We start from the raw sequence: 14,228 nt of genomic DNA, 5'->3' as shown, positions 1-14,228 counted from the left end.
TGACAGAGACCCTACTGTCTCTTCCTCCACAACACCCTCTGCCACCAGGTGTTGCTTCGTCCAATCCAGTCAGCTTTCTGATCTAACTTCCTGCCTGACCCCCAGTTTACCCACTATGGTGGGGAGTGGCCTAATGAATAGAACCCTTAGCTCCCCCCGGAGGCCCAGCTGTGAAATGTATTGGTGTCTGTGATACCTGATTAGATGAACTCCTTCAGTGCCATCGGACGCACCGTAGCTCCCCATAGTGGCGGAGCCACAGTACTGCAACGACCAGGACTCTGGGGCGCTGCACTCCCCCCTGGTTAAACACAGTACTCCGGGACTGGGAAGAAAACAACAATACAAGTTAGCAAAAAGACATGCAATTTTGTTGAGTGCAATAACAATAAGCATATTTGAACAGAGCTTCCCTTTATGGGAGGTGAGGACACTTGAACGTTACAAACATGGTTAACATTATAAATTACAGGCTATAAATAACTCCTGTTACCCAACCGGGTATTCTACTAAGTGCAAATTTATTGAACAATAATTTAACATTGCCTTTAAGGACATACACTCTAAATCCACTAAAGACCTTCCTATAATCACATTATAAGGCACTTTAACTTTCTCATTCTCCTTCCTTAAATCTGCAGGACCGCCTGTCCTATCGGCACCAGACCTACTGCCTCTCCTTTCTATTACAGGACCGCCCCGTTCAGCCAGGGCCTACTGCCTTTTCAACTACTATACACAGTATAGAACATAACTTTACTTTCAGTTTAAGAGCACTAAGTCATCTCTACATGACTTCTATGAGGACTCAGGGTTTACCTTCTATCCTAACTTTCTATCAGCATTATCAAAACATTTTCTATTGAACATTAAGCCTTCCCATTATCTTTCTTTCTATCATGCCTGCTGGACACCACGTCTATCCCTACGGGTCCACTGCATCCTTCTTCTTTCTTTCACCTTTTACTTCTCAGAGCACATCATCAGTATTTCTTCACATTTAACTAATTAAACACATATAACTTTCTCGTACAAACATTATCATCACTTTTCTCTCATCAACATTATCGCTACTTGTCTTAAGCAATATTACTATCACAATGCGGCAAATGAACATCCCCTTTAAGAGGGGACCAAGTCTCTGTGAGGTAGCGTATCTTCTCAAGCTACCAGTCCATACTCAGCAAAGGTTCCAGTGCGGTATCTTCGCAAAGAGTCTCTTTAAGTAAAACCAGTAGGGAGCGCCTTTAATAAGGTGCAAACTATATACAAGAAGTTCGGATCATGCACTGTTCATGATTTCAGCAGTTTTTAAATAACGTAGAAAAATAGAAAATAACCAAAAACAATAGGGATCCCAGGTCCATAGAAGGATCCCCTTAAGAGTTTACCCTGAGCGGGTTTAGCAGCCAACAGGAAACAGTAACTATTTACAGATTCATGGTATCAAGGTTTAACCTTCCAAGTCTGGGGGCAGTTTCCGCGAGTACCGGTCTCCCCCCGCCACCACATAGAGGGCGTCCGCACCCCGGATAGGGGTCTGGGTACTCACGGTTCTCCTTGGAGTGATGGCCCGCAGACATTTGGCGCACAGGGAGATCGGGGCAATAACCGCCGGCCTTGATGAATCATCAGAGGATGGTACGGTCACTTCCGGCTTGTATTTGCGTACGTGCAGGGCATACCACCCCTTATCCCCCCAGTGGCGGGTGTACCGAACCCGGTCTCCTGGGTAAAGATCCCGGCCTGGGTGTCCTTCAATGAGGTGCGCCTCTACATCCCGCCGGTTTACAAACACTTCCAAGGCAAGACCGGGCTCCTTAATGAAGCCCCAACCTCCCTGCAGCCGGAAGGTACTGATCACGCCATAGCGCTGCGGCCCCCAGTTCTCCTCAGCAACTTGCCTGACTTGGGCTTTATTCTGAAGGTCCTTCTCTCGCTCAGCCTGACGCCGGAGCTCCTTCTTGCGGGCCCACTCTTCCTCTTGCTGGCGCAGCTGTTGGCGGTACTCCCGCTGGCGGATGACTTCGATACTCTCCCCCTCCTCTTGGGCATCCCCTGGAAACCCCATCAGATTGGTAGTGGCCGCGCGGGTCCATTTGAAGGTTACCCATTCTCCCTGGAGCTGCGTGGATTGTTTAATGGGCCGTAGGGGGCGATCGGCCGTCTGCAGGGTCTCCCAGGGCCTCTCGCACTCGATGCGGCTACACACTCGCCCGGGTGGTCGTGGTGGGGGTGAGTCTACGTCCACCAGCAGGGGCTCTTCAATCGCCGCGCCGGGATCGGCGCGGTTACCTGCCTCCGATGCATCTCTGGTGTCGGCCTCCTCCGTTGTCGGCTGCGGGACCGATACCTGGTGCGGGTGCGGCTCCTCGCCAGGGGTGGTTGCTCGCTGGCACAGGCTCCGGAACTGCCGACACAGCTCCTCCACTTCTGCCCCGAGGATTTCCTGATTAGCGCAGCCTGGTAAGGACTCCGCCGGCTCCCATTGGTAGAACCTGGCAGAGGTCTTCTCTCCCTCCTCGGGGTGACTTCCGCGCTCCATGCTGCCAATCGGATTCTGCCTCGTGGTCTCCAGAAGTTCTTGCCCCTCCCCGTCCGGAGGGCGGCCTTTCTCTCCTCCACCATCCCACACTAGGAGGCGGGCCCTTCTCCTTGATGGGCATATTCTCTGGACATAGTAATATCGGTGAGGGGCGGGCTCCATCTTCGCGCCACTCTTCCAAGCTACGCCCACGAGGACACGCCCCATGCTCCCTGCGCGTCACATAGTGTTATAATGGCGGCGGTTTTGGCGGGGAATGTCGGAACACAGTCTTTGCAACATAATACAGTCCTAGCACAATAAATCACAGTTCCAAGGCACACATGACCTGATTCTTCAGGCTTAAGTAGATCCTGTTCGTGACGCCAAGTTGTAGCGCCCCCACCGCCGCAGGGCCGAGGGGTACCCGGCACCGGGCCTACGGGTCTCTGCTTCTGGGGTTGTCACGGCGGCTAGGCCCCGGTCCGTGACCCTGCCGTGGGGCGCACAGTGAATGATAGGTGTGGATGTTGGTGGTGATGGTGCGGTGCAGCAAATAACGAGGACACCAGGTTGCAGTCTCTTTATCTCTTTACTGAAGATCTCTGGGTCCTCAGTCCGGAATATGGTTCACCAGGCTGCGCAAGTCTGGCCGGTCCAATGGCACCTCCAGAGTTCTCTTCACAGGTGGAAATCGGTGCCTTCCTTCTAGCGCTATGTGTTGCGGTCCTTCCCTGCTGTGCTTACGGAAAGTCCCCACAACCGTTGTGTCTGTTTCTTAAGTTCCCTCACAACTCGATTAAATAATGTTCTTCTAATCCTCCGTCCCTCCCTGATATTCTGGTTGGAACGGCACCCGTTTGACGGGTAGGCTCGGAGCTCTTCCGGGACCCTAGAGTCGCCCCTCTCCACAGGTTGCCCCCCAAGACTTCATAGGTGATATGTGTTAGACAGCCGCCTTAGACTGACTGTCCTGCCGCTGTTTAGAGTATTGCTTAAAGCTGATTGTTATAATACTCCCTCGGCGTTCCGGCCACCGGTAATGCGCCTCAGTAGGGTGTTGCTCCGGTCTTACAGCATGACCCCTACTGGTATTCTCCTATTGCTTGATCTCGTTTCTCACTCAGCACAATCTATCTCGCTTCTAGTCCTTTCTTGGGCCCCGCCGCTTCCCGGAGCTGGCGCGGACCCGTTACGTTCTTTCAAGTTGCCAAGCCTCTGTCAGGATCCCACCCCTGACAGAGACCCTACTGTCTCTTCCTCCACAACACCCTCTGCCACCAGGTGTTGCTTCGTCCAATCCAGTCAGCTTTCTGATCTAACTTCCTGCCTGACCCCCAGTTTACCCACTATGGTGGGGAGTGGCCTAATGAATAGAACCCTTAGCTCCCCCCGGAGGCCCAGCTGTGAAATGTATTGGTGTCTGTGATACCTGATTAGATGAACTCCTTCAGTGCCATCGGACGCACCGTAGCTCCCCATAGTGGCGGAGCCACAGTACTGCAATGACCAGGACTCTGGGGCGCTGCATATACCTATGGCTATACTCCATTTCTGTGTTAGTCTGTGTTGTTGCATCCAAGTGACTGGTTCTCACAAACTCTTTTGAAGAAGCAATAAGAAATGGGCAACATTAACGACTGTATACGTAGTGGTCAGCTAATGAAACTTAGTGCAGCAGATGAAACGCATCATGTTACTTCCCTAATAAATGGGAAGATGCACAGCAGCGCCATCAACTCAGAACCGACAACAACCAGTGGGAACCAGCTACACTTGTCTACTGTTTGGAGAAGTCTGGCCAGAAGTGGCGTTCATGGAAGAATTGTGGCCAAACGTAAAAAAAAGTGACGAAAACAAATGATGGAGGTGATTGCGGTCACCAGATACTGATGATGGAGGTAACGGGCGGTCTGCAAGTATTGATTTTATTTAGATTTCTCTTTGCGTTTTGTTAATTGATAAACTATTCAGACTTCTATTTTTTAAAGAATTCTTATTTTGCAGCATTTTTTTCAAACATGTCTAAAAGGTTTGCGCAGTACTGTATATATAGAAGTCATACTTGGCAAACGTTCTAGCTCATAATTATAGGTATCAGGTCAATGACTGAATCACAAGGGTATATAATGATTGCAGTTCAGGTCCCATCGGGCTTGACGTTGTGCAGTGTGATTACCCGGGTGGGAAGAGATTTGGAGCGACCCTCGGAGCAGGGAGGGTATATATATATATGTGTATATGTATGTATATATGTGTATATAGACTTGAGTCATGGGATGTGACTGCTGATCTGAGATGCGGTGAGTGTGAAGAGGCGGCACAGACATTTTGTATCCACTATAACAAGATAAACAAGAATCATTCTACAAAAGAAAAACTTTTATTTTGCCTTTTGGTTGTGAATTGTTAAAAGTATTTACCAAAGCCCCTTATTGGGGAACGTCTGACAACTATTTAAAGTGTATCGCCAGCTTAAAGGGGGTGTTCACCTTTGGGGACATGACATTTTTTTTAACTTAAATGCATGTAATTAGGGCTAAAAATATATTTTTTTGCAATTGGGCTTCTGTAAACATTTTGCACCTTTTACTTTTTGCAGCCTCTGGTTGCACTGTCTATTGCAGTGTGTTAACTGAGAATTCGTCAGTCAGCTCGCCATGACAATCTGATGGAGGACTTTGCAGCTTTATTTGATTAGTCTTCTTCTATGGCTCTTTTCATCCGATTTATGACCGTAAACCACATCAAAGTTAGAAGTGCAGGGACACAAAGAGTCTGTAACAGCCAAAAGGTGCAACATGTTTATGGAAACCCAATTGCAAAAATGATTGTTATCCCCAAATCCATGCATTTAATAAAAAAAATGTCCCAAAAGGCGGACGACCCTAAACACTGGTGAAGACGCAATGTGGACGGAAAGTTTTAGTTTGCTTTTTTCCTTATCAGGGAAACATTGAAAAAGTTTTGATTTTTTTTCAGTTGTGAAACTTTTTTGTTGTTGTTGGAAGCGGATATAAACGTGCGTGTGTTTGTTCATAATATGAAGGTAAGACTGTGTTTTCTTTTTTTTTTTCAGGAAACCAATTTATATAAAAATATTCAGTTGAAAAAAGACCAATGCAAAATTCTCCAGCACTGATACATGAGACAATTATCCGGAGGACAGGTTATTTTTTTTAACTCATCCTGTTGATTAGATGGCTGCCCTAACACCTGTCCTGTCTGCATTCTTTATTTTATTCCAGTAGAACATTTCTTAAAGGGATTCTCCATCACTTATCCGTTCCACCCAAATGGGTGATGTATGGGACAGTTGCAGAGAGAACCATCCGATGTACAGATGCACAGCTCATCTGTTCTAATTCATGGGACATCCCTCTGTATACAGCAAGAAGTCTCCACATTTAGGCAGAAGAGAGAGGAAATCCCTTTAACAAAGCACATAGGTCCTCATCTGTGATACTAGAGACAGCAGAAATACAGGGAACAATGTGAAACTGTGCTCCTGACAAACTGCAAGTCTGACGTTTTTAAATTTTGGAATGGAAAAAGGAAGGAACAAAAATAATAAAATAGAACAGAATGACAATGTTTGGTTTCAGCAGCCTCTATGTATCACTGAAGAATAATAAAGCAGATAGAATAGAATGACAATGTTTGGTTTCAGCAGCCTCTATGTATCACTGAAGAATAATAAAGCAGATAGAATAGAATGACAATGTTTGGTTTCAGCAGCCTCTATGTATCACTGAAGAATAATAAAACACATAGAACAGAATGATAATGTTTGGTTTCAGCAGCCTCTATGTATAACTGCAGAATAATAAAACAGAACAGAATGATAATGTTTGCTTTCAGCTGTCTCTATGTATCACTGCAGAATAGGAAAATAGAACAGAATGACAATGTTTGGTTTCAGCAGCCTCTATGTATCACTGCAGAATAATAAAATAGAACAGAATGACAATGTTTGGTTTCAGCAGCCTCTATGTATCACTGCAGAATAATAAAACAGAAGAGAATGACAATGTTTGTTATTAGCAGCCTTTATGTATCACTGTAGAATTATAAAACAGATATAACAGAATGATAATGTTTGGTTTCAGCAGCCTCTATGTATCACTGCAGAATAATAAAAGTGATAGAAGAGAACGACAATGGTTTCAGCAGCCTCTATGTATCACTGCAGAATGAGTTGCCATTCATATCAGTCTCTGAGCGTGTCCAGCATCGTGCTCAGTACCCTTCATCTTTCTTCTTTGTCTTTGAGATGAGTAGTTTAAATATTATTACTGATCCATTAAAAAATAACTTGTTTTAATTTGTTTGTTTCTCATAAATCAATAGTACACATGAAAATAAGTAACTTTGTCATTTATCTTTTCAGAGAAATCTGCTTCTTTCTCCTCCTGGACTGATCTTTCATTCTCAGTACAAGGGTAAAAGCTGTAAAATGTATATTCCGTGAAGACAGATGTGCACAATACTGAGATACTGTAGCTGTTGACAGTTGCTGCCTATAAGATTCTAGAGGAGAGGAGAGAAGGGAAGAGCTGGAGGAGACCCTGACATTCTGCTGCAAGTTCTCCTGAAATGACAGTTACACTTTAAATCTATGTTAAAAAAAATACACTTTGAAATGTAACTGTCATTTCAGGAGAACTTGAGATCGGACAAGAGAGTTGCTGCCTTTAAGATTCTATGGAGTGATGGGGGGGGGGAGAGAGAATTTAGAGGAGACCCTGACATTCTGCTTCAAGTTCTCCTGAAATGACAGTTACACTTTAAAATCTATGTTAAAAACAAAAATACATTTTGAAATGTAACTGTCTTTTCAGGAGAACTTGAGATTGGACAAGAGAGTTGCTGCCTTTAAGATTCTATGGAGTGATAGGGGGAGGAAATGGAGGAGTTAGAGGAGACACTGATATTCTGCTGCAAGTTCTCCTGAAATGACAGTTACACTTTAAATCTATGTTTAAAAAAAAGGAAAAAAAAATTGAAATGCAACTGTTGTTTCAGGAGAACTTGAGATTGGACATGACATTTGCTGCCTATAAGATTCTATGGAAGGGAAGGGGATGAGGAGAAGGGAGGAGCTAGAGGAGACACTGACATTCTGCTCCTAGTTCTCTTAAAAGTTGAAATGTAACTTGTTTCAGGAGAACTTGCAGTAAAATGTCAGCGTCTCCTCCCCCTCCCCTCTACGTAGAATCTTTTAAGAACCAAGGATCATCTACTATCACAGTAATGTGAATGTCTGTCTTTCCTAAGTACAGATTTTACCCCTGAATTGTGAGCAAAAGATCAGTCCTGGAGGAGAAAGAAGCTGATTTCTCTGATAACATAATTTACTAAGTTGCATATTTGCATGTGTACTATTGATTTATGAAATAAAAAATAAAGCAATGCTGACTCTTTACATATAATAGTTGCGTTCCTCCACATCAGGTCTTCAAAAGTCTTCTCAACTGGACTCTTCACTTTTTACAGTCTGCTGTGTGCATCCATCAGTAAAGTTAGGAATAATCAGCACAAGTGAAGAAGGCTCCAACCAGGGGAGACAGCAGAAAGATATAGGGTCCACTAACAGTACAATAACTCATCACTATGCTTTTGAGGTGGTAGTGGCCCTCATACCTTTTGGGTCCCTATGTGGCTGCACAGGTTGCACCAATGGTATGTCCATCTTTGTTTCCCTCCATAAACTCTTCTTCATACTTATGCCCAACACAGAACTCCTTGTCCTTGAATTATTTATTGAATTATTTTATACTAGATGGCAGCCCGATTCTAAAGAATCGGGAGTCTAGAATCCATATATACTTTATTTATTCAAATGTAAGAATAATACAATTAATAAATAATAGTAAGAAAGAACAAAAAATGGCTGCACTCACCAGCTCTTGACAATTCTTGACAGTATGGCACATTTCTGATTGGTCGCTCGCGGCAGGCGGCAACCAATCAGAAAAGTGCCGCGCACCACGAAGGCATATATCTTTGTCCACCCTGAGCGGGTGTAGGATGCTGGTGACGTCACTTATCTCCGGACATTATCTCCGGACAAAGCCACGGAAGTTGGCACAAATTGCCGGAAGTAGTATTCTAGGCAATTATATATTAGATTTTAATGTTATCAGTGTTTACCTTTGAACGTTTATATTGTATTGTCCTGTCACCAGCCATGTGTACGATTATCGGCCGAAAGCCTCTCTGGAACCAATAATCACCCCATGTAAAGGTATCTTTATAAGTTAAAGATTCAGAATACTATGACTTTTATCATATCCTGAACAGTCAAGTTTTTTATGAACCGTTAAGGTTTTCTGGTTGAAGTAAAAAAAACTCTGAGTGTTTACAGTTTGAAACCATAAAATGTTGAAAAATTATGTCATTCTTGAGTATATCACTCAATGGTGCTCATAAACGTGTCAAATTTGATCTATAATATACTTTAATATACGTTACTTTAATCTTTAATATACTTAAGAAAAGGGCCCCAGACATCACACAGGGGGTCTGAAACACCGCACAGTGGTCCAAAATATCTGCCTGGGGCCCCATATGCTGCCTGGGGCCCCTGTGCTCTGCCTGGGGCCCCATGTTCTGCCTGGGGCCCCTGTGCTCTGCCTGGGGTCACTGTGCTCTGCCTGGGGCCCCATATGCTGCCTGGGGCCCCTGTGCTCTGCCTGGGGCCCCATATGCTGCCTGGGGCCCCTGTTCTCTGCCTGGGGCCCCATAGGCTGCCTGGGGCCCCTGTGCTCTACCTGGGACCACTGTGCTCTGCCTGGGGCCCCATATGCTGCCTGGGGCCCCTGTGCTCTGCCTGGGGCCCCTGTGCTCTGCCTGGGGCCCCATGTTCTGCCTGGGGCCACTGTGCTCTGCCTGGGGCCCCATAGGCTGCCTGGGGCCCCTGTGCTCTGCCTGGGACCACTGTGCTCTGCCTGGGGCCCCATATGCTGTCTGGGGCCCCTGTGCTCTGCCTGGGGCCACTGTGCTCTGCCTGGGGCCCCTGTGCTCTGCCTGGGGCCCCATATGCTGCCTGGGGCCCCTGTGCTCTGCCTGGGGCCCCTGTGCTCTGCCTGGGGCCCCATGTTCTGCCTGGGGCCCCTGTGCTCTGCCTGTGGCCACTGTGCTCTGCCTGGGGCCCCATGTTCTGCCTGGGGCCACTGTGCTCTGCCTGGGGCCCCATAAGCTGCCTGGGGCCCCTGTGCTCTGCCTGGGACCACTGTGCTCTGCCTGGGGCCCCATATGCTGCCTAGGGCCCCTGTGCTCTGCCTGGGGCCACTGTGCTCTGCCTGGGGCCCCATATGCTGCCTGGGGCCACTGTGCTCTGCCTGGGGCCCCATATGCTGCCTGGGGCCCCTGTGCTCTGCCTGGGGCCCCATATGCTGCCTGGGGCCCCTGTGCTCTGCCTGGGGCCCCTGTGCTCTGCCTGGGGCCCCATGTTCTGCCTGGGGCCCCTGTGCTCTGCCTGGGGCCACTGTGCTCTGCCTGGGGCCCCATATGCTGCCTGGGGCCCCTGTGCTCTGCCTGGGGCCCCATATGCTGCCTGGGGCCCCTGTGCTCTGCCTGAGGCCCCTGTGCTCTGCCTGGGGCCCCTGTGCTCTGCCTGGGGCCCCATGTTCTGCCTGGGGCCCCTGTGCTCTGCCTGGGGCCACTGTGCTCTGCCTGGGGCCCCATATGCTGCCTGGGGCCCCTGTGCGCTGCCTGGGGCCCCATATGCTGCCTGGGGCCCCTGTGCTCTGCTTGGGGCCACTGTGCTCTGCCTGGGGCCCCATAGGCTGCCTGGGGCCCCTGTGCTCTGCCTGGGACCACTGTGCTCTGCCTGGGGCCCCATATGCTGCCTGGGGCCCCTGTGCTCTGCCTGGGGCCACTGTGCTCTGCCTGGGGCCCCATATGCTGCCTGGGGCCCCTGTGCTCTGCCTGGGTGTAGGACACTGGTGACGTCACTTATCTCCTGACATTAGCTCCGGACATTAGCTCCGGACATTATCTCCGGACATTGGCTCCGGACATTATCTCCGGACATTAGCTCCGGACAAAGCCACGGAAGTTGGCACAAATTGCAGGAAGTAGTATTCTAGGCAATTGTATATTAGACTATGAATTATTTTTATTTTTCCAAACTTTTTGTATTGTTTTTTTTTTTCATTTTATTTCTTTTTTTTCTGAATTTCAGATGAATTTCACAAGTAGTCAAGCAAATTCAACCAAAGTGTCTTCCCAGCTGAGTATGAACCTAGAGGTCCTGAGAACAAGTGTTTTTATCCCGACGTTCCTCTGCTTCTTTTTCTTCTTGTATTTCATAGCTGTGATGTTGAGCATCTTCCTCAAGAGTCCGAGTGCTCGGGAAAGTGCCCGCTATGTCCTGTTTGCCCACATGCTTATTAATGACACTGTGTATCTCGCTCTTGGAATTTTTCTCTTTGCGTTTTACTTTTATCCAATCACTTTTCCCGTGCCCTTCTGTTACATTCTCGTCATAATGTCTTCGACGACTCTGAAGGTCACGCCATTCAACCTGGCAGCCATGTCCTTGGAGCGCTACATAGCCATATGCTACCCGCTAAGACACGGAGAGTTCTGCACAGTGCACAGGTGCGGTATCGCTATTTTGGTCATGTGGACCATAGTCCTGATTCCCCACATTGTGGACGTCATTATTCTCATCTTTTCGGTTGAGAGAGCCTATTTCCTACTTTATTTAAAATGTGGCCGAATAAATCTCGGATTCACCCCGGCACAGGAAATTATTCGAGTTTTTTCAAATGCTTTTACTTTTTCCTTGGTCGGACTAATCATCATATTCACCTATGCCAAGATCATGATGGTGGCTGTGAAGATGAACTCCGGTAAAGCCTCAGCCTCCAAAGCTGGGAAAACCATCATACTCCACGCGTTTCAGCTCCTGCTGTGCATGACGTCTCTTACCTACAGAATTGTGGAAATGCAGTTCTTAGATAATATAGTACTGCTGGCCATCATCATTTTTTGCTTTTTCATGTGTCTTCCGAGGCTTATTAGTCCTTTGATATACGGTATAAGGGATGAGCTGTTCTCTAGTAACATGAAAAAATATTTTTTCTGCAATAGGCTGAAGATGTCTTTTAGAAAGTCTTAAAACTAAAAGGCAATATTGATTATAAAATGGAGATTGTGGTGATTTATCCATAGTCAAATAAAGGATTTCTACCAAAAACTCCCTTAAATGCTTTTTGCAAGATGTTGATGGCTCCTTGTTGGAGTCTTTCTTCTGCTCGAGCACGTTCTGATCTACTGGAAGGCCAAAATCCAACCAGTACATAGAAGGGGTCCTTTTAATGGATAAATTCAGTACAGACTTTAAGGGGGTGAATAGTTATGCACAATTAAGTTTTTAGCTGTTTTGTCCTATTTGTTTGCTTCACAAGAAAAAGAGAAACAAATGTACAGTTGTAGGCATGCTTCATAGTTACATAGGTTGAAAAAAGACCTCGGTCCATCAAGTCCATCAAGTTCTCCCTTTCTCCAGCAATTGTTCATTTTGTCACTAAATTATCTATAACTTGCAATGTTATGTGTATTGAGGATATTGTCCAGCCCTTGTATAAAAGCTGTTATAGTGTCGGCCATTACTACCGCTTGTGGTCGGCATTCCACAGTCTGACTGCTCTACAGTAAAGAACCCTTTCCTATTTATCTTCCTTCCACCCGTAATGAGTGCCTCTTGGTCCTTACTGCGGTCCTTGGAAGGAATAAGACATGCGTCGTCCTCTGTACAGACCACACATATATTTATACATGTAAATGTCATCCCCTCTGAGGTGTCTTTTTTACTAAGCTAAACAAGCTCAATTTTTCCAACTTTCATCCTATGAGCGGCCTCCATCCTTGTAATAATCTAGTTGACACCTTTGAACTGACTCTAACTTCTGAATCTCCTTTTAAAATGTGGAGCCCAAAACTGGATCCCATATTCTAGATGTGGCCTCACCAGTTATTTGTAAAATAATACATTGGGATTGTGGGATTTTATCTCTCTTTTTATACATATAGTACTAATATCTTGTTTGCTTTTGCGGCTGCTGTCTGTCATTGAGTGCTGCTGCTCAGCTTACTTGTAACCAGAATCCCCCGTCCTTCTCCTGTTCTGTAGTCCGAAATTGTTCGGAAAACGATCACAAAACATAAATTCGGCACGAATATGGCACATTCAGTTTTGTGATTGGAAACACGGTAACATTCGGTAAAAGTACAGGAAAATATTTGCGTTGACACAAAAGTATTTTCACCACTTTTGCACCGATAATGGTGTTGTATCATGAGTGTTTGGCACGTGTTTGATGAGGGAGGGGGTTGCAGAGCTCAGAGGTGCGGCATTCTTGTAAATAGTTGTTTGTTTTTTCTCCTAACTTTATGTGTGCACTTTGTGGCTAGCCAATCATGGCACAGGAACATCCACAATGTCCAGACACAACGGCTTGTGTCATAGGCTGCTGAAATCACATGTCCTTCTCCATATAAATAGCGGACATCTTGTTTTAGCGCCATTTTGACACTGTAAGCGCAGAGAGACTGCTCCTGATGCTGGCACTATAAGCAGCAAGATTGTAGCTAGTTAGCTAGGCGGTTCTATATCAGTCACATAGTGTAGCTAGATGGTGTCCGGCGTGGCTGTTAAATTTACCTTCCAGCATTTTTATTTTTTATTGTCATTACTGAGGTCCACAGACAAAGCCAGCAGGGAACATGTCCTACAAGTGTGTTGTGCACTGCTTCTAGTGTGCTCCATGCACGAGTATAGCATTCTAATAAATATTTTTTCACTAGCTAAATGTGAAACAACCTGCTGTATCCCTCCTTGTCATTTAGTGCTGTGGTGATATGAAACTGTCTGCAGACCTAAGGCACATTAAAAAAAAAATTACAATTTTTCTGTTGCAAAAAGCCCGCTGTATCACACTTTGTTGTTGGGTAGGAAATTAAGCTGTCTGCAGATTTCATGCAGATAACCAAAAATGTTTTTCTGTTGCTAAACGTCATACAGTAGGGGACCTGACTTTCAAATAGTTTGTAGCATCTAGTGTGTTATAGATACTTGATCCAGAGACCACCAAAAAATTCTTGTGTTCCTAACGTCATACAGTAGGGGACATCTGACTTTCAAATTCTTTGTAGCATATCTTCTTTGTCATACAGGCCTCATCCACACTCAAACAATTCTTTCTTCTGTGAGTAACACGATACATCACGCCTTATATCACCTTGTAATTTACTGTCACTGAAATTCAGTTGTTTGCAGAGGTGGTGCAGAGTTTAAAATCTTTTGCTGCTAATACTGTGCTTCTGCCACACTATCTGAGCAACATGACTTGGAAAAAGCGAGGCTGTTGTGGAAGGGGAATTAGGCTTGGTGTTCAAGATGTATGTGGGGTAGATGGTAAGGTTAGTGAAAACACTAGTGAACCAACGTCACGTCCTGTGCAAAGACATCTGACAACTTCTGTTACAGGACGGGCTACTCCACTACCTTTCTTTGGCAGATGCACAGTGGTACGCCTTGTTGATGAGGCCCTGAAAGACCATGTGCTGGAGTAGATAGCAATCGCAGCTTCAAGTGGCCTTTTCTCCTCATCCTCCACCTCAACATCACACCAGAGGTGGCACCCAAATTCCCTTGCTCCCCTCTGTGTCCCAGCTCTCCAACCATACAACT

The 14,228-nt window shown here is 46.2% G+C and overlaps 1 protein-coding gene across 1 annotated transcript; it reads left to right on the top strand.

The window, feature by feature from the left end:
• Window positions 1-10,748: 10,748 nt before the first annotated feature.
• LOC143791252 (odorant receptor 131-2-like) lies at window positions 10,749-11,654 on the top strand. The gene has a single exon (XM_077279221.1). The coding sequence runs from the start codon at window positions 10,767-10,769 to the stop codon at window positions 11,652-11,654; it is 888 nt and encodes a 295-aa protein (XP_077135336.1). The 5' UTR covers window positions 10,749-10,766.
• Window positions 11,655-14,228: the final 2,574 nt, after the last annotated feature.

Source organism: Ranitomeya variabilis, unplaced genomic scaffold (assembly GCF_051348905.1).
Source record: "Ranitomeya variabilis isolate aRanVar5 unplaced genomic scaffold, aRanVar5.hap1 Scaffold_559, whole genome shotgun sequence".
NCBI classification, from domain to species: domain Eukaryota; kingdom Metazoa; phylum Chordata; class Amphibia; order Anura; family Dendrobatidae; genus Ranitomeya; species Ranitomeya variabilis.
The sequence above is the reverse complement of the archived record's forward strand: the minus strand, read 5'-3'. Positions and strand labels throughout refer to the sequence as shown.